General features: G+C 60.2%; 2 protein-coding genes across 5 annotated transcripts in view; one reads left to right on the top strand and one right to left on the bottom strand.

Annotated features, from left to right (window-relative positions):
• Window positions 1–1,572: 1,572 nt before the first annotated feature.
• Window positions 1,573–14,673, top strand: GRIN2C (glutamate ionotropic receptor NMDA type subunit 2C). The gene is made up of 12 exons (XM_031556390.2): window positions 1,573–6,472; window positions 7,308–7,897; window positions 8,327–8,441; window positions 8,974–9,185; window positions 9,553–9,718; window positions 10,020–10,173; window positions 10,604–10,729; window positions 10,809–11,038; window positions 11,222–11,382; window positions 11,820–12,007; window positions 12,493–12,725; window positions 12,989–14,673. The coding sequence occupies exons 1-12, from the start codon at window positions 6,017–6,019 to the stop codon at window positions 14,330–14,332; spliced, it is 3,975 nt and encodes a 1,324-aa protein (XP_031412250.2). The 5' UTR covers window positions 1,573–6,016; the 3' UTR covers window positions 14,333–14,673.
• A 2,141-nt stretch (window positions 14,674–16,814) lies between these two features.
• SLC38A12 (solute carrier family 38 member 12) overlaps window positions 16,815–22,339 on the bottom strand; it is a 39,870-nt gene continuing 34,345 nt past the window's right edge. For all 4 annotated transcript variants that reach the window (XM_085240343.1, XM_085240342.1, XM_085240344.1 and 1 more), the window contains one exon: window positions 16,815–20,539. In XM_085240343.1, coding sequence (XP_085096469.1) covers window positions 19,779–20,539 — 761 coding nt within the window. In that variant the 3' untranslated portion in view covers window positions 16,815–19,778. The remainder of the gene's footprint in view (window positions 20,540–22,339) is intronic.

The following is a 22,339-nucleotide window of genomic DNA, read 5'->3' as shown; positions in this document are numbered from 1 at the left end:
CTGCAGGCAGCCGCCACCTGGGAGGAGGAATTATCCCTGTGGTGACAAAGCCCTCCCTATTTATTTCAGCTCCCTTAATTACCGAGCGGGAAGGATGTGTGGCAGCAGAGGGGGGCCATGGTGTGTGCACAGTCCCATCCCCACGGCCTGGCTCCCACCTCTGCCAGCTCTGCTTCACTTTCTGTCTCCATTCTGTTTTTGGTGGCCAGGATCAGGGGCAGCTCGGTGTGGGTACCAAAGCCCCAAATGCCTTTAAGGGGCAGAGCAGTGATCCCATGAAGGTGCTCCTCGCACACATTCCTTTGTTAAATGAGCCCTGGGATGAAAGGATAAGGTCGGTTCCCAGTTTCAGCAATGGATGGGCTCAGACCGCCCTTACTTTGGCCACGCTTCTGGGGGAGGCTGGCAGGAGCAGGACAGGCACAGAGCTGGGGCCAAACCCCGGCACCATCCCTCGTGCCACCCTCAGGGCTCAGGTGACGGCGCAATGTTAAATGGCAGAGGGACCCACGGCTGTGCTGCTGGGGCTGCTGTGGGGTGCAAGGAGCCTGCGGTATGCATGGAGCAGCTCTGTCCTCCCAGAACAGCCCTCCTGCGTTTCTGCAGCCCTCCCTGCAGGATGTGGCTGTGCACCAGGAGCCGTCAGCGCACGCTGCGGGCAGCGAGCAGCACGCAGAGCCTCCTGCAGAGCACACAGAGGGGAAGGTAATGGGGAGATGGGGTGCTGCGGGCTGAGAACATGCTGGGGTAATGCACAGCGGTGTGGGAGGGGAAGGAGAAGAGGGGCGGGCAGCTTTGTGCCCTCCCAGCCCAGCAAAAAGAGGGGGAGCACAGCACACCCAGGTTGGACGGTGCTGAGTGGGGAAATGAGAGGTTTTCTCTTTGGAGGAAATGTCAACCCGTGCCTGGCAGGGCTGAGGGCTTCCTCCAGGGTGCAGTCGGTGCTTCTGTTCTGCTCTGACCTTTATAACCACTAGGGTGCTTTTCTGGAGAGGAGATCTAAGAAGGATTTGTGTTATTCACGTGTTGAAATAAGGTGGTTTTGATGATTGCAAGTCAGTGCCGAATGCTGGGGCTGTTACAGAACCTCAGGGCACGGCCATGGCAGCAGGTTGGGTGCAGGAATTCTGCTTTTTTAACAGGAAAAAAAAAAATGTTTATTTTATTTTAATACCTTCAGAGGAGAGAAAAGACGGCTGTCAGGCTGGCACGTGTGGCACTGTAGGCCCATCCCTGCTGCAGGGACCCTCCAGATGTACCCAGCTGTTCACTGTGCCCGGGTGGGTGTGTGAACCCATGGAGGGGAAACAACCCATGGGATGGAGATGGGATGGCGTGGGAATAGGGCTGCTTCCTGTGGGAAGGACCAGCTTTCCAGCAAGGCCCATCCCAGCCCTTGGTGAAAGGGTTAATTGCAGCTGGGTGCCCTTTCTCTTCTGCAGTGCTGAAAACAAGGGTGAGCCTTGCCTGTTGATGGGTAGAGGAGAGGAGGTAGTGACCTGTTGCTCAGCCTCCCCTCTCCTTTTCCTGGAGCACGAGAGTGGCACCGTGCCCACACCGAGCAGGGGCTGCGCACACCCCAAGCCCTGCAGAATGCTCACGCCTTGGAGATGTGAGCAAGCTGTCCTGGAGACAGCCAGGCTGCTGCTCATAAATGGGTTAAAGTGAAAGCCAAGAGGAAAACACAATTTCCATTTGTTTTGGCATCACTTTCAAACCCGGAGCCCCTGGCCTTGGGGAAAGGCACGCGGAGGTCCTACACTCACTGCGAGCAGCAGCGGGGCTGGTGTGGGCTGAAACCTCTCTGGAGATGATCTTTCCATGAGGAGACGCGTGGATGGGTGCTGGGCTGCGTTTGGTACTGGGGGAGCGTTTGGTGGCACGGGGATGTGATGGTGCTGCAGGCGGGGGGGTGATGGCATCCCAGTGCCACGGGGGTCTCTCTCAGGGGTGGCCGTGTCCCCGGGCCGGGCACTTCCACCTCCAGAGGTGCCGGGGTGCTGCAGGCACTTGGTGCTGTCTGGGGGCCGAGGGGAACCCAGCGCCCAACCTGAGGACAACGGGACCCCCTGGGGTTCTGCCCATCTCCCCTTGCCTTTGCCGGGGCTCCCCCTGCTCTCCCCCCGAGCGGTGTCGGGGATCAGCTGATGCCTTAATACGGGCCCTGGCGACAGCTGGAGGCTGCTGCTGCCGGCGGGGGCTGCGCTCCCTGTGCCCCCCTGCGGCGGATGGGGGCCCGGGGCTGCTCCGTGCTGGCTGGGGGGCACCGCGATGGGCAGCAGGACGGTTCCCAGTGGTTAAGCTAGCAAACGGCTGGAAGGTATTTGGGGTGTCCGTGTTTGAGGGGGGACGTGGGCAGTCTCTGATTCTTTCTGTGGGTGGGCTGTAGGGGGGCAGTGTCCGGGGAGAGGAAGGGGTCCTTGCCGTGGGCTGTGCCACTTTGCAGGGTTATTTTTTTCGTGGGGGAGCTTTGCTGCTTTGGCTCCTCACGCCCGGAGCACGAATTTGGAGGGGGGACCGCAGCCAAGCGGCGAAGTTGCGGCTCGGCAGAGGGCAGGGGCCGGGAGGACATATGTCTTGTCCTTCTGCCAACCCCTCCTTTTCCTGCCCTCCCTTCCCGTGCCCGCATCTCTGCCTCCGTCCCCGATCCCCGGCCGTCCCGACCCGGCTATGGCTACCGGGGAACCGCGAGCATGAAGCTGGGGGCAGCGGTCCTCTTGGAACACCTGCTGGCATTGACTGAGCTCGGCCCCCCCCGTCCCCGTGCGCACCCACCCCTCTCCCTCCTTCCTCCGCTCCCATCCCTCCCTCCCGCCGCAGCTGCAGCGCTTCCTCCTCCTCCTCCTCCTCCTCCAAGGACGAGTCTGGGACCGACGGCCGGACCCCCCCTCCCCACCCCGCATCCCCCCCTTCGCCCTGGCACCTCGCACCCCACGGCCGCAGCGGGGCCGGACCGTGCCCTGGGGCTGCCCCGGGCGGGGGGCGGCAGCGGGAGGAGCCCCCGGGAACGGAGCGGGGCATGTAGGAGCCGGAGCGGCGCTGCTCCCGTGAGTACCGGGCGGACTGGGGGGGCCGGGCCCCCGACGGGCTCGGCAGGAACTTTTAGCGGTGAGTTGGGGTTTTCTGGGGGGTCTCCTGGAAATTTCACAGCCGCATCTCTCATCATCTCGAAATGGGGATGGGTCTATTTTAGGGGGAAGCGCAAATATAAGCGCACCTTGCATAACCCGCCGCTCGCTTTTGTTTTCGGTTAATCCACATCCGACTTTTTTTTTTTTTTTTTTTTTTTTAAGCTGCGTTTCGGTGCGTTTCGGTGTGTGCGGGGCGCGCCGGGCCCTGCCCGCAACTGGTGCTGCGAGGAGGAGGAGGGCGGCGGGGGATGAAGGTTGAAAGGAGACAGCGCTGCGTCTCCGGGCAGCCGGCGGGGACGGTCGGGGCGGTTTTGCTGTTGCCCCCCTTCAGGGGCTCACTGAGGTCCCTGTAGGGCTGCCCCTCACCTGCGCAGCACCAAACGCGTTTCCCGGCCCCATCGGTGCCCCCGCATCCCCGCGCGGCTCCGCTTCCCGCTGTCCTTCCCGGCCCCTTCCCGCTCGCTGTGGTTCTCGGGCTCCGATGCTCTTTTTGAGATAAGGTTTCTCTTTCTCCAGAGGGATTTTTGCAATTCGGGATTTTTTTCCTCCCCTCCCCGAGGTCACAGCATCCACACGGTTCCCCCCCCCCCCCGCAGCGCTGGGGCTGCTAGCAGGGAGGAAGGGATGGATAGAAGCAAAAAGAGTCTTAAAGCGAGAAGTGAACTTTCCCTGTTGCATTAAAATAACATTCTGGGAGATGGAGGAAGACGAGGCTCAGAGCACGGCTGGAACAGATTTCTGTGAGCCCTGTGTTGGTGCTGCCCCATCCCTCGCTCCCACATCAGCCCTTCTGTCTGCTGTCAGCGTGGGGTCCCCAGTCTGTGGGCTCTGCCCTGTGCCACCCAGCGCTGTGGAGTTGCAGGGCTCAGCCTGGTCCCCAACCCCGAGCAGCCCTGCTGCTGTTTGGTGCCTTCTCCCTCAGATCCCCTTTTCCCACCCCCTACAAGGCCCAGGCTGATGGTGCGCTTTGCTGGCCATGCCCAGGCGGCTCCTTGAGCTCTGCATTCCAATCCCGGCCATTTTGGCATCCTCAGGGCTGCACCGGCTGCTCTGGCACCAGAAACGATGCTACAGCCTCAGGCCCCAATCCCACAGGTAATCCCCAAGCCAACCCCGCTGTCCCCCCAAGGCCCAACCTCACACCCGCTCCTCTGCACCATCTCAGCAGCACTGCTGGGTTTATTCTCCTGTTGGTCTGAGCGGTGGCTGAGCAGCTCTGTGCCGTGCCCACCTCCTCGCTCTGCAGCTGTCACCGTGCTGTGGGGACAGAGCCAGGCAATGCTGCTCGACGTTGATCCCGTTTGCCCAAATCCGCCCCCCGTTGTGATACAGGTTGGTGATTTTGGATGGCAGTTGCAGTCCGACGTGAGCAGCCCCTTTGGAAGCAGCGCTTGGCTTTTGGAGAGGGCCGTGCTGCTCTCTGTGTGGACTGATGGCTGCTGGGGGGTTCTCCGGAGCTCAGTGCAGAACCACACTGGGTTGGGTTTGGCCGTCCCGTGCCGGCGCGCTGTGGGCGATGCGCGTGGCCACGCGGCTGGCGGAGCAAATCTCGGCTGCAGCGAAGGCCTGGGTGTATTTCAGTGTCCTTGAGGAGCCGTCAGACGACAGAGCTGCCGGGAGAGCGGCTCTGTTTGTTTTGGGTGGTGCGTTGCTCCCCTTCCTCCCTGCTCGGGTGGCTGGTGCCGGATTCCCAATGAATTATTTATCGTGGGACTAAAAATACCCGGGGATTGCAGCGAGAGCCGCGGTGCGGTCCGGGCTGTGCCATCGTGTGGGACACCATCGGCGTGGGTCACCGAGGGCTGTGCCTCACCTCGGCACTGTGGCTGCTGCAGTGGGCACGGATGTGGGAAGGGGTTGTGGGGTCGGCAGCTCAACCCTGCGCTGTGACACCAGGTGCGTGGAGAGGCACTAATTTGGGTTATTTCACGTATTTTCAGTCCGAAATGCTGGCAGTGCTTTGCGCCAAGTGGCATTGTGCCGTGTCACAGGACAGAGGGGTCCCTGGGGCAGCCCCAGCACAGACCCCAAACTTTCTCTCTCTGTGCCAAGGATGCGTTAAGCAACAGCAGCTTTTAATTGCTGGTGACATTTCCAAGCGCCGGCTGGCAGCTGGCATCTTGCTGCATGCAGTGCCACTATGGCTGGCACATGGCTGATGGCCCTGGGGCTTCAGGGCTGGGGTTGGTGTTCCAGACTGGCTGCTGCGAACGGCCCACCAGCCCTGCAATTCCAGTCATGCCAGGCAGCTAAAGGGAACCTTCATTCTCCTCCATTCTTTAGGAACTGCTGGGTACTTGAGCTGGGTACAACGCAGCTAAAGCTGGTGAGCAGCTTATGGGGGGTTTTCCTTTGGGGGTTTTCCTTCCAGGCAGCAGCAGCAGGAGCTGAGGGGCTCTTCTGCCCCATCGCATCCTGGCCCCACTGGCTCTGTGAGGGATCCACACTGCACTGCAGAGGGTGCGCAGGGAGACGCGAGCTTTCAGCCTGTAAATATTTCAGGTGACTGTCAACGTGGAGAGCGCCATGAGGGAGCATCCAGCTCCTCCCAGCACCTCCTGCTGCTGTCCCTGTCCCTGCCCACAGGCAATGAGGAGCATCCTAATGTGGCTTAGATGGGAAGGAGGGCAAAGTGGCGGCGAGATGGTGATGGGGTGGTGGAGGGAAGCAGGAACAGGTCAGGGAAGGTTTGTGGCTCCTGGGGATGAGGGTAAGGGACGTGGCACTGGGAGACAGCACCGCTGTACTCCCGAAGGGGCTGAGCTGGAGGGCACAGGCCTATGGTCATCCCCACCCCACATCCAGCCTCCAAGGGAGGAGAGTCCCCCCTTTCGCTGGGGTCACCCACTGCTGGGGTGGTGCGTGGGGAGTGTCCCCACAGATGAATGGGTGTGAAGGGCTGTGTCCGTCCTCGCAGGGACACGGCGGTGGACATGGGCAGAGCGCCGGCGCACACTCTGCTGCTGTCGTTGGTGCTGGGCTGCTCAGCTGCCTTCACCGATGTGCTGCTGCCCGGCCCTGCAGAGCCAGTGGTCAATGTGGCCGTGGTGTTTGGGGGCACGTCCTACCCGCTGCACATCCGCTCCCGCCTGAGTCCCCAGAGCTTCCTGGACATGCCCCTGGAGATCCACCCCATCACCGTTGTTGTCAACAACACCAACCCCAGCACCCTCCTCACCCACATCTGCGACGTGCTGGCCAGCCGCAAGATCCACGGCATTGTCTTCGAGGACAACGTTGGCACAGAAGCAGTGGCCCAGATCCTTGACTTCATCTCCTCTCAGACCCAGGTCCCCATCATCAGCATCAGCGGGGGCTCTGCAGTGGTCCTCAGCCCCAAGGTGAGGCTTTGGCTGCTGGTTATTTGGGGTCTGGGATTGGCATCTGGTGGTTATTGGCCAGGGCAGAGGGACTTTCCTTGGGTGTCCAGGCAGGATTTGGTCATCTCCTCCCATATTGGCTCCTAGGGATCCTGGTGCTGGCTGTACGGATGGCACCACCACCTCCTGCTCAAAGAGAGCAGAGGCAAACATCGGGATGGCTCCCCCAGATGCTTGGGGCAGTTGGCTCTTAACCCTAAGTCCAAACTCCTTGAGCTCCCCATGGCTGGGTGGCAGGAGGTGTGGTGGCCTTGGCTGTCCTGCAGCTGCCCCTGAGGGGTATCCATAGGGTGGCACAGGGGCAGCCCCCTCTGCCCAGACCCCTCTGGGAGCATCAGGAAAAAAACCCGAAGGTGGAGGCAGTCTGCGTGGTGAGGCACTGCTGCCTGCTTGCGACCTTCTGAAAATGCCATTCGCTGCATCATTTAAGACAGAATCAAATCAATTAAGATTTGCTAATGAGAGGCCAGATGGCCGAGGAGGTGGGGCGGGCGGTGGAGCCGGCAGCAGGTAGCGGCGCAGGAGCTGCTCCCAGCACCATGCAGGAAGCGACCGGTCCTCCCTGGGCACTGCTGGGTGGGTTTTGGTCAACGAGGTGAGAGACCTCAACCCTGTGCCTTGGGATGCCCACGGCTCTGCGGAAACTGTGGGGCTGAACTGGCCCCATTTTGGGTGTCTCCAGACCATGGACCACAGCAGCTCATAGTTGTGTTGGTGGTTCCTCAGACAGCTGCAGGGATGTGGGGAGCCCCGTGCCGTGGGGACAACCACCCCCTGAGCCCTCCTTCCCCCACAGGAGCCCACCTCAGCCTTCCTGCAGCTGGGCGTCTCCATCGAGCAGCAAATCCAGGTGATCTTCAAGGTGCTGGAGGAATACGACTGGAGCTCCTTTGCCGTCATCACCAGCCTCTACCCGGGCTACAACATCTTCCTGGAGCTCATTCGCTCCTTCACTGACGCCAGCTACTTCGGCTGGGAGCTGCAGGATGTGCTCACCTTCGAGATGAGCCAGGAGCGGAGCAGCTCCAGGACGCAGCGGCTCCTGCGGCAACTCGATGCCCAGGTGCTCCTGGTCTACTGCTCACGGGACGAGGCTGAGTTCCTCTTTGAGATGGCCGGACAAGCTGGGCTGGTGGGGCCGGGCTACATCTGGATCGTGCCCAGCCTCACGGTGGGCAACATGGAGCTGCCGCCCACCTCCTTCCCCATCGGCCTCATCAGCGTGGTGACAGAGAGCTGGAAGCTGAGTCTGCGGCAGAAGGTGCGGGACGGGGTGGCCATCATTGCCATGGGGGCAGCCAGCTTCTTCCGAGCCCACGGCTTCCTGCCGGATGTGGGACGGGACTGTCGGGCGCCCACTGCTGCTGCCAACGCCAGCTTCTATCGGTGAGGTCTGGGGAACCGCTGGTGTGCACTGCGTTGGGGAATGGGGAAATGGAGGAGGGGTGCGGGGAGAGGATGCTTGCAGCTGGAGCCTCTTCGCTTGGCTTCTTCTCAGGCATTTTGGAGCGGCTCTTGCCTTACCCATGGGGGACCTAGGAGGGGATTTAGAACTCTTTGAGGGCTTCTTTGTGCTGCAAATGTGGCATCTCGGTGCCGCTGTGGCAGCGTCTGTGCTTCTGCCCTTCCTCACCTGCAGCGGTCCATCCTCAGCATCTTGATGCAGGGAGGGCTGCCTCAGCTCCCTGCTGCACAGGGGCTAAGTTGGGCCTCCTCTTCCCATCCTGCATCTCTCTGGGGACCTGGGACCCTGGCTGGAGGCAGGGCAGCTGGGCACACGCAGGGCCTGGGCTCATTGGATGCTGTGCCCCCCAGGCACCTCCTCAACGTGACGTGGGAGCACAGGGACTTCTCCTTCAACGAGGGCGGTTACCTGGTCAGGCCCACCATGGTGGTGATCTCGCTCAACCAGCACCGGCTCTGGGAGATGGTAGGAGCCCCGGGGGCAGCATGAGCCACGCGAGCCCTGCAGCTGACACCAACACGTTGGTGTTGTCCCTGCCAACTTGGGACCCTGCAGGTCCCCCATGCACGCCAGCAGCACCCTTGGCTTTGTGGCTGTGGCACTTCTCCCCACAGTCGCATCTCCCTCATCCTCAGTCCTCCTCGTGCAGCACTGCACACCTCAGTGCGCACTTCCCCACCCTACAGCTGCTTCATCCCTTGCTCCTCTGCCAGCCCCACTCCAGGCTGTGCCTGATGCTTCTGGCCACGCAGGCACAGACCTGAAATAAGCCATCTGGAGGTGCTTTCTCCGGTTTAAAAGCATTTCGAGTGAAAAATGGCTACTTCTGTGCACACGGCCCCGGGAAGAGAGAAAACCTCAGCCTGTTGTCACTGGGGGAAAGCATGCATGTGTGTGGGGGGTGGGAGCTGGGCAGTGCCCGCCGTGCTGCTTGCTGCCCAACGACGCTCAGGGTCCCCATACGGCGGTGACGATGCGCTGTCCTCCCTGGGGGCAGGTGGGGAAGTGGGAGCACGGCATCATCCACATGAAGTACCCGGTGTGGCCCCGCTACGGCTCCTTCCTGCAGCCCGTGGTGGACAACCGGCACCTGACGGTGGCCACGCTGGAGGAGCGGCCCTTCGTCATCGTGGAGAACACCGACCCCAGCACCGGCGTCTGTGTGCGCAACACCGTGCCCTGCCGCAAGCAGACCAACGCCTCGGCCAGGTGGGCAGCACTGCATCCCTGTGTGCCCCAGGCATGGCTGGGAGCTGCTGAGATGGGGCTGCAGACACGGCAGGAGAGGTCCGTGCGGCCTGCTGGCTGGAGCGGTGCTGGGAAAGGCTCAGCCCTCATCCCCTGGGGCTTTGGGAGCCCATCGGTGGGTCCTTCCCCTTCACTTTCCCTTTTCCCATTTTCCCTTTCCCCCTTTTTCCTTTTCCCCCTTTCCCTTCCCATCCCTCCCAGCTCTCTGCAGAGGACAGAGCCCACCTCCTCGCACACACAGCGCGCGCAGTGCTGAGCACAGGGGCAGCTCAGGGCTGTGCCTCCTCTGCAGAACCCTGACCCATTTTTCTCGGCGCGGTCTCAGCAGTGATGGCCTCGCAGACCCCTACACCAAGCTGTGCTGCAAAGGCTTCTGCATCGACATCCTGAAGAAGTTGGCCAAGACGGTGAAGTTCTCCTACGACCTCTACCTGGTGACCAACGGCAAGCACGGCAAGATCGTGCGCGGGGTGTGGAACGGCATGATTGGTGAGGTAGGGCAGCTGTCCTGCCTCGGGTGGGGTGTGAGGAGGAACGGCTCCCAAAGAGGGGTGATGCAGTGGCGCAGGGAGTGGGGAAGCCCCCCGGGGGTGTTCAGAGCCGCAGAGATGTGGCACTGAGGGATGTGGGCAGTGGGGGCGGATTTGGAGACCTCAGTGGGATTTCCAACCTCAGTGGTTCTGTGATTCCCACAGGAGGGCTGAGGGAGGTGGGGTTGTCTGGCCTGGAGAAGGAGTGCCTTTGGCTCTCCTCCTCCTCCTCCTCTGCCTGTCCTGAGGCCACCCGCCCCCCCAGGTGTATTACAAGCGTGCAGACATGGCCATTGGATCCCTCACTATCAACGAGGAGCGCTCCGAGATCGTGGACTTCTCCGTGCCCTTCGTGGAGACTGGAATCAGTGTGATGGTGGCCAGGAGCAATGGCACTGTCTCCCCTTCTGCCTTCCTGGGTGAGTGTGGGTGGGCTCAGCCCAGTCTGCAGGTTGGAAATAGCGCTTGGTTTTAACAACGTAAAAAAAATCCAGTTTGCAATTCACCGGGGAAGGAGGCTGCGCCGCTGCCGTCAGGGCTGTCTCTTCCCTAAGTAATCCCGTTATTACTGTTTTTTCCTCATCGTATTTTGCATGAGGGATGGAGGTGTGGGGTCACTTCACCAGCTCCATGGCCCTGGGATGCACAGGGCATCCTGTCCTGCTCGGCAGGAATGGGGCTGCATCCCGTGGTGCCACCGCCGCACCTCCCTGCCGATGAGCCCCATCTCCACCGGGGGCATTTGGCACAGAAAAGAGGCCTGCTGTCATGGCCAGGGCCACCACCAGGAGCGACCCGGATCGCATGGACGAGGCGGCAGGCTGATGGGAAGACCCTCTCGCCTTGCAGAGCCCTACAGCCCAGCTGTGTGGGTGATGATGTTTGTGATGTGTCTGACCGTGGTGGCCGTCACTGTCTTCGTGTTCGAGTATTTCAGCCCTGTTGGTTACAACCAGAACCTCACCAGTGGCAAAAGTGAGTGGGGAGAGGCGGGAGCTGGGAGGGGATGCAGCCCCGTGCTGACACCTGTCCTTCTGCCCCCTGTCCCCACCAGGGCCGGGCGGTCCCACCTTCACCATCGGCAAGTCGGTGTGGCTGCTGTGGGCTCTGGTCTTCAACAACTCCGTGCCCATCGAGAACCCCAAGGGCACCACCAGCAAGATCATGGTGCTCATCTGGGCCTTCTTCGCTGTCATCTTCCTCGCCAGCTACACCGCCAACCTGGCGGCCTTCATGATCCAGGAGCAGTACATCGACACCGTGTCAGGGCTGAGCGACAGGAAGGTGAGGTGCAGGTTGGGCTCTTCTCCCCCCGTCCAAAATTAAGGTTATCCAGGTGGGGAGCCCTTGAGGGGCTGCATGGCTGTGCATGCACGGGAGGACAGATTGTTGGCGGGGGGAGATGCTGAGGACACAGCAGGGATGTGGCCTCCCCGTGACGCTGCCACCCGGGGCTCCCCGCTGCAGTTCCAGAAGCCGCAGGAGCAATACCCCCCGTTCCGCTTCGGCACCGTCCCCAACGGCAGCACCGAGAGGAACATCCGCAGCAACTACCCTGACATGCACACCCACATGGTGAAGTACAACCAGCGCTCTGTGGAGGATGCCCTCACCAGCCTCAAAATGGGGTATGGTTCTCCTGGGCAGGGTATGGGTCCCCAAAACGGAGTACGGCCCTATATGACTCCTTGAGATGGGATCCAGTGCTCCCCAGGTGGAGTATGGATTCCTCAGCTGGGGTGCAGCCCCCTCAAGTGAGCTGTAGCTTCCCCAGTTCGGGCACGGCTCACCTGGAGGGTACAGCTCTGCACTTTGGGGTGGTGTGGGTCCATAAGGCTTTCCTAGTTGGGTTAGAGCTTCCTACAGCTCCCCCGGGTGGGACACATCCCCCCCAGATTGGGTTCCTCTCCCCTGGATGGGGTTGTGACTCTCCAAGATGAGGTTGAGATCCTCCGAAGGGTACCGCCCTGGGATGCGGCCAACTGAAAGGGGCACAACTCCCCAGAAAGGGATCTGCCCCCAGCCTGAGGAGCCCCCCTCACCCAGCCCTCTCGGTGGTGGGCAGGAAGCTGGATGCCTTCATCTACGATGCAGCGGTGCTCAACTACATGGCGGGCAAAGACGAGGGCTGCAAGCTGGTGACCATTGGCAGCGGGAAGGTGTTTGCCACCACGGGCTACGGCATCGCCCTGCAGAAGGACTCACGCTGGAAGCGGGCCATTGACCTGGCCCTGCTGCAATTCCTGGGAGATGGTGCGTGCCCAGAGCCCCTGATCCATGGATCATCGTAGGGTAGCCTTAAGGGGTTGGGGAAGTCGTGCTGCTTCTTCAAGGTGATGTTAAAACCCATCGACGCCTCTCCAACCACAGGATTGGGTTATTCCCAATCTGGTTCTCTGCTCTTCTTGAGGGCTGCAAAATCCCATATGCAAAATCTGAGAAAATTTCAGAGGCGGCCATATGCAAGGTCTGGGGGGTAGAACTGGGAACAGGGGATGGGTTGGAGAGGGATGAGATGGGAGAGGGCCTGGAGATGGATGAGCAACAATGCGGGCTGAGCCAGTGATCTTTAAGGTCCCACCCAACCCAATCCACACTAATTCCATGACAGCAGCTCTGGGGTTTGGGTGGATTTTATCCTCCACCTCCATGGTGGGGTAAGGAGAGGCAGGGGCTGTGCTGGGGGGATGATGCCCATGGTAGGCTTTTACCCCATCCCTGTGTGTGCCTGGTCCCAGGTGAGACCCAAAAGCTGGAGACGGTGTGGCTGTCGGGGATCTGTCAGAACGAGAAGAACGAAGTGATGAGCAGCAAGCTGGATATTGACAACATGGCCGGAGTCTTCTACATGCTGCTGGTGGCCATGGGGCTCAGCCTGCTGGTCTTTGCCTGGGAGCACCTCGTCTACTGGAAGCTGCGGCACAGCGTTCCCAAGTCCCACAAGTTCGACTTCCTCCTGGCCATCAGCAGGGTGCGTGCCTCGCCGCGGGGCGCCGGGAGGGACAGCCTTGGCGTGGGTCTCTGCTGGCTCCGTGTGGCGGGGGGAGATGCCAGGGGACAGGAACTTCCCTACGGTGGGGATGGGGCTTTGTCGGTCCAAGATGAGCTTTCAGTTGATCGAGGCCAACCCCTGGCTCTTCGCAGCCCTCCCGCAGCGCCAGCTCACGGTGGGGCTGTATGCAGTTCTGTGTACGCAGTTCTGCTGACGGCGCGGTCTCCCCGCTGTCTCCGCAGGGCATTTACAGCTGCTTCAGCGGGGTGCAGACCCTGGGCAGCCCGGGGCGGGCGCCCACGCCCGACGTGACGGCGAGCTCAGCCCAAGCCAACGTGCTGAAGATGCTGCAGGCGGCCAAGGATATGGTGTCGACGGCCAGCGTGGGCGGCTCGCTGGAGCACGCCACGCGAACCATCGAGGACTGGAGCAGCCGCAGCGAGCGCCTCCAGACCACCTTCTCGCTCAGGACGCCGCAGCTCGTGGTGCAGAACAGCACCGGCACGCACCGGGGTCCCTTCTGCGGCCCCCCGCACCCCGAGAGACTGCGCAGAGTCTACGCGCCCAAAGGGCCGCCCCGGGGGCTGCCTCTGCCCATCCCCGTGGACTCTCGGGAGGAGAGATGGAGAGGGTCGAGCGAGCGCACCCCCCGCGTCCTTCACCCCGTGAACTTTCAGGGCGGCGGTGCGGCGGACAGAGCCCTCCCGGGCTCCTTCCCGCACCTCCCGGGCTCCTTCCCGCACCTCCCGGCGAAGGCGGCGCCGGACGGGGATTTCGAGGAGCACGCGCTGATGGGGAACCATATCGGCGCTCCCGTCGCCGTCCCGACGCCTCCCAGGGAGCTCCCGCCGCCGGACATCTACCGGGAGCACAGGCGGGCGGAGCGGCCGCCCAGCGCCCCGCTGCTCCGCGGGGACGGCGCGGGGACGGCGCCGCGGCCGCTCCCGGCCTCGGAGACGAGAAGGGAGGCGGGGAACGCGTCCTTTCCCCCCGCCTGCGCCCGCAGCTCCTTCCCCAAAGCCGCCAGGACTTGCAGAGCCGCGGCAGAGCGGGAGCAGCCGAGCCGGCGGGCGAGCGCGGACCGGGCGTCGCGGGAGCGGGGAGAGAAGCATCGCGGTGCGGGGCTGCGGCGATGCGGGGCGCGCCCACCCGCTGCCCGCGGCGACGTCCCCGACCTCTTCCCCGAAGCCGAGGCCGCCCACGGCTGCGGTCCGCGCTGCCCCGAGGCCGCCGGGCGGCTGGCGGGGCCGGGCCGGGCGCCGCGCTCCCCTCTGGCCCGGCTGCCGTCCTACCGGGAAGCGTGCCGGCAGAAGCCCCGCGGCACCGCGTGCGCGCCCTACGCCTGCGCGGACTCCTACGCCCACCCGCCCCTCTACCTGGGCCGTTCGTCCCGCGAGCACCCCGAGGTGCCGGGGGGCGGCCGGGGGGCGGGGCGCTGGGACGGAGCGTACAGAGACTGGGGGCGGCGGGGGGAGCCGGGCTGGCCGCGCGCGGTGGGCGCGGAGCGGTTGGCGGCCCGCGGGGTGACGAGTCCCTGTGCCGGCGGGTCCTGGCGGCGGGTCTCCAGCCTGGAGTCGGAGGTCTGATGGGGGCACGGGCGGCTCCGAGAGATGTGCTGCTCCCTGCTCGCCTCCGGTCTGGGTGGAGAGAAGCCGAGCGCCCTTCGCCCTAACCTTCCCTGCGCCAGGCTGCTCCTCCTGGACGTGCTCGAGCATCCTCCAGTCACCAACGGTGGGATGCTCCAAACCGGGTCTGCTCACTTTGGAGGCCAAAGGAGCCTCCTCGAGGCCGGATTGGGCTCTCCCCGCAGGCAGGGCTGGCTGGGGACATGGGGACACTAAACTCATTGTCACCATGTTTTTGTCTTGGTTTCATCGAGGGACTCCAAGCGTCCTGTCCAGGTCATTAAAGAGACATTTTGAACTGGCTGGGGACCCTTCTTCCAGCGCCACTGCTGAGCCTCTTGCTGCCCTTGGCTTTGTCCCCTCAGCCGCAGTGATGCCCGTGGTCCTGAGCCCCATCTCTGCTCACTTCCCTGTGCCTGGCTGCCCCCGGTGAGATGAGTTGAGGGCAAGATGGGAGAGGAACTGCAGTGCAGGATGTGGGGTAAACGGACTGAGCTCAGCTGCAACCTGCTGGCTTCAGCTCGTCCGGCTGCGTGCGAACTGCTGAGTCACAGCCTGAAGCACTGATTGAGCGCCTGGAAGAAGAGACCCGGTCAGCCTGGAGCTCAGGTGGAGGCGACTCACCGGTGTGATGGGAAGGGGTGGAGCCGGCTGCACCTCTCAGACCCCATTTAAGGGCTGGCTGCCTTTGGGGAAGGATCTCTTCTGGAGATCCCTCTTTTGTGGAGTTTTTCTGTGAGCCTGTATCTTCAGAGGTGGGTGAGCATTTTTCTTTTTGTAACACCTTCTTGTTGTGCTGGTCTTGCTGCTATGCTGTGCCATTGCCCCCACGCCCTCCTGGGCTCACAGACCCTTTTCTGTCCCAGCTCAAGGCTGACACGGGCCTGTTTTCAGCCAGGCTGGCACGACTGCACCACGGAGGTGGTAGCAAAGCCCTGGGGAGAGCTGGACACTCTGCCCAAGGACAAACGTGCTGGCACGGCCTGTCCATCCATCCATCTGTCTGTCCATCCATCCATCTGGCCTGGGTTACATCCAGCCAGTGTCTCTGCATCCGCCCCCAGCCTGGCTGCTGTCACGTGCCAGCATTTTTATTCCTGTTACTTATTTATCATTGCAATTGTCACTTAATTGCTTTGGCAGCCCCTCTGAGAGCCTCTTGGAGAGGCAGAGCGGTGGCTATGGAGAGTGGAAGGGATGGATAAATGAACCCGTGGTGCTGGATGGAGGTGTGGGGAGCGAGCTGGGCTGTCACCTGGCTGCAGGGGCAGCTCTGGCCAATGGGTGCCCCGTGGGGACAGGCTGTCACCGTCGGTGTCCTGGGAAGTTTTCCCCAAACTGCGGCGTTGTGGCCCAAATAGTCCATGGTACACGTGGTGTGGTAACTCTGCCTGGGCTCAGCAGTGCCCAAGGCCAGGCTGGGTTTGGGGGCTGTAAGGACAAAAGAAAAACCTCCCCAGCCCACGTTTTCAATCAATTAGTTATATCCCTGGTGACTCAGCAGAAGCCAAATGCATTTCCCTCATGTTTTATTGAAGGACTTCGCTGCAGGAGGTGGAGGGCAGGGAGGGATGGGGTGGCAGTGGGTGGCACGGGGTGCCTGCAGGAGGAGGCACTGGGGATGGGGCCCATGGGGTGAGCACGGCCCCAGATCTGCACTGCTCATTTATACACTTACTGGAAAACGGATCGTTTTTTCTCTGTTCCCCGTGGCTGCAGCGCTGATGTGGGGTGCTGTGCACGTGTTGGGTGCTTCTGAGCACTGTGATTTCCTCCTGACAGAATGCTGCAATCAATCATTCTGTAGCTCAGCCGGCTCTGCTGCCTGGGCTGCGCTCTGTCTGCCCACCGAGGGGTTGTGCCGCTGCCCCACAGCCGTCCCCATCGGTGCCCCCATCACACCTTTCATCCCAGCTGGGTTCTGGTGGGAATAGTGGGTGTGGGGCGGCTGCCACCACCCCCAGAGCTCAGCTCGCCTTGCGGGATGGAGGTTTTTCCCTCCCCTCCTCCAGTCATTCCTTTGCAAAGCGTCACCGAAGACTGAACCCTTCCTCGCTGCCACTTTGGCCTCCAGATTTACTGCCCAAACCCTCACGTCCTGCACTGCCTGTGAGGTCCTCGGAGAGAGTCGCAGCAGAAGTGTTTATTTCCATCATAAAGATCTGTTTTAATATTTTAACATAAATCAAGCCGCGCTTTACGGCGACAATAAATTTGTTGGCAGAAACTGCTTTTGCAGCCCGAGGCAGCGGAGCAATTCAATTTGTTTGGTTTTAAGTGTGAGGAGGTATAATTGAGAAGGGCAAAGTGCAGCTGTGTTAATGGAGCTCGCAGGCAGCAGCTGATGGAGCAGCACCGAGGGCCCTCTGCCCATCCCCTGTGCTCCCTGCAGGACGCGCTGTGCGAGGGCGAGCGCAGGGCGGGCAGAACAGACGTGTGCAGGTTGTTGTTCGAATCCCTTTTTATTGAAGACTGACTGCGTTCAGGCCAAGCACCACGTGAGAACCTGTGCTAATGAAATGTCTGTGTGACAGCCCAACGATGATGGATCTGCTGGCTGAGGAGGGGGCTGGCAGCCCGCGGCGCCCTGCGCTCAGCACCCCTTCCCATTCCCTCCCACCAGTATAAGGCATCGCTATGTCATGTTTTGTGTGAAAAACGCTCTCGCCATCGCCGCGTTCCCTCAATGGCTCCAATTCTTGGGACAGGCTGGTTTTGCTGCTGCTCAAGGACAGCAGGTGTTTGGGATTTCGGGGTGATTCATTTCTAAAAGCTCCTGCACTCCTCGGGGACCACAGCTCCTCTACTTGTGATGGGCGCCACAGCACGGCCCGCTGCCAGGCCCCGCAGCCCCAGCCCACCGCGTGCCCAGGGAGAGCTGCGCCCAGGGCAGGCAAGAGAAGGCACAGCTTCGGAGCTAGAGCAGCAAAGGAGACAGCCCAGCCCTTGGAAGAGGTGGGGCTCACAGCGGGGCCCAGGAGCGACTGTGCTTTGGCACAGACAGCGGTTGCCCCAGGGGGCAGCAGGGGAAACTGAGGCTGCTGTGTCTGGAGGGGCTGGGCAGCCTCAGCCCACGGCCAGTTGGAGGGCAGCCCTGAGCAGGGAAGGGAGGATGTGCGGGGGCAAAGGAACGTCGCTCAGTGAGGTTCTCTGGTGGGCGATGAAACGTGGAGACAAGAAATTCAAATCGGCACTTGAAGGCTGAGCTGAGCGCCTTGCAGAAGGGGAGGCGACAGCCAAGGGCGGGCGGTGCAGTAGGAAATACAGCGGCCTCCTCTGTGAAGCCACACCTGTGCACTCACACAGAAGAGCGGCCCCTGCAGCCCCTCCAGCCTTCTGAAGGCTGCTTTCATTAGCATCAAATTCCTCCTTTGGCTCTGCCTGGCTCACAGCTGCTGCAAGAGGACGGGACGGCCCAGCACGCCCCAGCACAGCACCTGCCATCCCCCACACCATGCAGGCAGGGGAGGGAGCAGCTGTGTGCCCCTCGTCTCACAGAACGCCCCCAGCTCAACTGCCCACTGAATTTACTCTCCAAGCTGCACAGCTATTGCCACTCTTCCTAAATGAGGCACCAGCCACCTGCAAAGCATCTTGCTCCTCTGGCACCAAAGATGCCACATCAGCTTCCCTGGAACATTAGGGGATGTTTAAATTCACTAGCAAGGGCTGCCAGTGCCTGCTCAGGATGGAGCTGAAGGAAACAGACCCCTCACATCCTCCCCCTGCAGCCTGGCAAGGACGCACACAGCGCTCAGGCTGGAGAGGTGGAGGGCTTTGCTTTAGAAACCATCAAGTGTTTTTATTCAGCTCCAGGTACTTGCACAGTCTCCCAGGAGGAGCACTTCAGGTCATATGGAAACCAGAAAGTCCTACTTGAAAACGGAGCTTGATTAAAAAGAGCTGCAGTTCAAAGCTTGCGTTAAAGCTGAGAGTTAAATCTCAGTAACACTTAATACTGCAGCAAGTGCAGAGGGCAAGAGGATGTAACAGAAGTGACACACACCTGGCTTTGAACCTGTCTAATGAGGGCGAGGGGAGAAAGGGTTTAAAATATTTGAGGTGAAAACTTTTGAAGTTCTTGCTTTTGTTAAAAAACCCATACCATCTTTGCCTGAGGGCTCAGAATAGTGGAACGAGCACCGTTTGTCACTGTGTTGTGTTGGTGGCCAACGGGAGCCTCAGAAGCAGCAACTGTTACCTGCAGCACGGGCTGGCTAATGCAGCAGGCAGCCAAAGCATGCAGAGAAACGCCCAGGAGGTCGGCAGCTCAGATAAGCAGAGCAGGACCAGCAGAATGGCACCTCCCAGCTGTGAGGAGCAGGGAGGCACAGGACCAGTTCCAGAGTTCTTTCCCCTGCAATGCTGGGAGCTCAGCTCCTGCACAGAGGCACGCACAGCTGAGCCGTGGCACAGCCTCTCCCCGTTGGCACCAGCCCAGTCCCTTGAGTTAACACCCACCTTGTTTCAAGGCTAATTACCCAGCACAGGAGGCTGGAAATGCATCAGCCTGCACAGCCAGAGCTCTTGCAGGCCTAACACGTGTCAGGACTGGGTAATTAGCACCTTCCCAGCCCACACAAACCCTGACCGCTGCAGCTGGGGTCTGGCCTGTACTGTATGGAATGGAAAAGGGCTCTGCCAGCTGGATTCACTGAGCAGCGTGCAGGAGGCAAGGGAAGCAAGGCTGCACTCTCCTTCCCAGAAGGAAGAGCAAAATCCCTGCACTCCTCCGTGGGGTTGGGGCTGCCAGAGCAAAGGAGAACAGGATGAGAAGTGTGAAAGTGAACTCCTGGCCTGGAGAAATCCAGCTCTGATAAGCAGGCAATCCTTCCCCGGAGCACAAACAGGGTAATATCTCTGGAAAAAAATAAAAACACGAGCGTAACAGAGCACAAAGCCTTCAGAGCCAAGACTATCCCCACACCAAACTCTCCCTTCCTCCCTAAATTGGCACAGGAGGTTGGCTGGCGGGGGTCTCAGCAGACAGAAGAGACTCCTTGCCTCCAAACTCCTGCAGGACTGCAGACAGCGAGCCCCTGCCCAGGGGAGAAAGAACATGGAGCTGATTACTGTAGTGAGCAGCCAAGGCCGTCTGCTCTCCTCGCACTGAAACCTGCAGCATCAGAAGAGAGTCAGTGTAAGAACAGAGTGATGCTCAAACAGAGCTGAAGGCAGAAATGGCTGGACGCTGGTTTGGCGTGCAGGCTGCCTGGACAGTGGGTCTGAGAACCATGGTGACGAGGCTGAGCCCAATCCCTCCGCACTCAATCTGGAGTGAAGGAAGTCTGTGTCCAGGTCCAACCTGCATCGCCACGCCGACGGCCCGGAGGCTTCCCTTCACGCCGCCTCTTCTCCCTCAAAGTCCTGGGGAGGGTGGAAGAGCAGAGCACACACAACCCCCACATCAGAATTTAGACTCACTCAGGACAATGTTTGCAGTCACAAACACAAAGCAAGAAAAGCCCCATATGAGTACGAACACTATCCAGAAGGTGTGCCGGAAAGGGGAGAGGTGTTTGTTAACCGCCCCGCTGCCGAAGACCAGCTGGGTGTCCTTGCGACTGCAGTACGCCAGGAAAGCCGGGATGAGGTACTGGATCCCATTCCCAGCGTAGGCTCCCGTGATCCCCACCAGCGACTCCAGGTCGTGGGTGCAGAAAGCCACCAGCACCGGGGGGACCAGCGTGATGGCAGGAAAGACAATCCTATCCACCAGCCAGGGGTAGGTGCCCCCTTCTCTGTGGAAAAGGGTCTTCCAGTTGTTGCGCAGCGTCACTGCGATGATGGGGAAGTTGGTGCTGATGGTGAAGACTGGGAAGAGGCCCAAGAAGTAGCGAACGAAGGCAACGTCGATGATCTCACAGTTGGTGAAGTTGAGCGTGTACATGTCCATGAGGGTGTCATTGCGAAAGCAGTAAATGGCAGTGAAGGACAGGAGGCTGTAGAAAGCCAGGATCAGGATGTAATCGAGCAGCACGAGCTTGTTGACGTGCCTCTTCTTTGAGATGGGCGTGATGAGGGATGGCAGGGAGTGCTGGCACATGAAGGAGTAGACGCACACCCCAAAGAGATTGCGGATGCCCGACAGCTGGGCCATGGCCGGGTGACCTTCTGCTTGGCCTCTGCTGATGCGGATGAGGGCCAGAATTATCATGAGGATGAAAGCTGGAGAGAGAGAACACTTCAGGTCAAGCCCGGCCCGTGCTCCCCACAGCCCTCCTCCCGTTGGCACTGGCGGACCTGGCATCAGCTCTCCCACTCCACAGCAGCATCTCCTTATCTCTGGAGAACATGCTGCACCAAAGACAAGACGCACAGGAGTTAATCAGGATTTGCTGCCAGCGCTAGTCAGAACATTAAGCATCGGGCTCTCTTTGGCAGGCGTCTCCCTCCCCAGGTACTCACTCTCCCACCTCAGTTGCAACCGAGGTTACAAACTCTGTCACTGTGTTAGAATAAAGCTCCTGAAGGACCCAGAGCAAACCCGGCTGAGCCCATCAACATCTCCCTCGGGGGTCTCAGTCTGAGGATGCTTCTGCCACACCTCGGCTAAACATCACCTTTTAGAAGTGAGTTAGAGGTGTCTGAGCTTTGACCTCTAGAAGAAGAAAAGCTGAAGCCCAGCTGCAGAGCCAATCCCAGTAACATTCCTACACATTTGCAACTGGACTAATATTTCCAAGCAGGTAGAAGGGAGCAGCAGCTACTACAGAGCCTTCCTGTCCCTGCAATCTGCCAAGCACGACAGAGCAAGAACTAGGCAGCCACTTCCAGGCTGTCTGTAGTTAATCCCAGGGTGGAGGAGCCAGTCTGGAAGGGACCACGACAGCTCAGAAAGACTGCTATTAAAATTCATCACTTCTAGGCACAAAGTCTGCTTGTCTATCCTTCACTTATGTCACGGAATAGCCTAACAACATTTCACAAAGCTTATCACAAAGTGACGTGCCACGGACAAAATGAATTGAGGAGATTGGGCTAATACCCTTATTTACTCTGCTGGTGGAAATTTGAGCCAGAAGTGGTTATTGCTAGACCATTATTCCTAGCACGGCACATAAAAACAGTAGAAAACTAATTCTGGCATCACAAAAATCATGTCGACCTGGGAAGGATGATCATCAGCTGGAGTTAACAAGGAGCAGGGGAAAAAAACCTGCCTGGCAGGGTACAAAACAGTAAAATTTACAGCCTGACGCTGGCAATGGATGGGTTGTTGTGGCACGCACAGAGCTGTCTCCTGCACTGGTTTGAGGCATCAGAGCACAGCCATGAATTATCAGGTAATGAAAAAAAACCAAAAACGCTGACACTCGTATTACGCATGACTTTGAATGTCATAAATAAATACACAGAGAAATTAAACAGAAGAGCAGACAGCTCCATGGCCAAGCCCTCGGAGGCAGCACCAGGAGCCAGGCAGGGTACAGGGAGGCGAGGAGGACACCCACCTGCTCTGTGCCTGACATGGGCAGCTGGAGGCAGGAAGGCTCAGCACGGATGGGAACAGAAGCAGCAGTTCCAGAACAACACCAGGAAAACCGTAACTGCACACTGTTCCCTCCTGCACGCTCTCAGCGCTCTCCAAAACTCAGTTCCTCCTTCCTCATCTTTCAAACAGCAGCTTCACGCTCAGCACTCACCCAGCTTCACTCTGTATTTCATCTTTTACTGCCTCTGCCTCAGGAAACCTCTCACTTCCAACTGCTTCCCAGTGACAGGAACGTCTAACATCTCTGAAAACACTGCGCTGGGGAGATGACAGCAAATCTATTCCTCTGTGGCACTGAGAGGCAGACCTCCTCGGGAGGCTGGGCACTCTTCGCTCTCCCAAGTCCAGCTACAGAGGGCTATGGAGAAGAGTAATTCATTGATCTGGATGCGTGCAACTGCCACTGCCTCCCCTCAAACAGCAAGTGAAGCACCCTGAGAGAACAGCTGTGCTTACTGCGCCCTCCCGAGCAA

The sequence above is a fragment of the Meleagris gallopavo genome, chromosome 20 (assembly GCF_905368555.1).
Source record: "Meleagris gallopavo chromosome 20, MGAL_WU_HG_1.1, whole genome shotgun sequence".
NCBI classification, from domain to species: Eukaryota; Metazoa; Chordata; class Aves; order Galliformes; family Phasianidae; genus Meleagris; species Meleagris gallopavo.
This window is presented reverse-complemented; position numbering and strand designations above follow the sequence as displayed.

Excerpts from the sequence above, each read along its gene's own strand:
- GRIN2C (XM_031556390.2), top strand. The coding sequence starts at position 6,017 with ATGGGTGTGAAGGGCTGTGTCCGTCCTCGCAGGGACACGGCGGTGGAC. Across the intron at positions 6,473-7,307 it reads CAGTGGTCCTCAGCCCCAAG|GAGCCCACCTCAGCCTTCCT; the intron begins GTGAGGCTTTGG and ends CTTCCCCCACAG. Across the intron at positions 8,442-8,973 it reads AGCACCGGCTCTGGGAGATG|GTGGGGAAGTGGGAGCACGG; the intron begins GTAGGAGCCCCG and ends CCCTGGGGGCAG.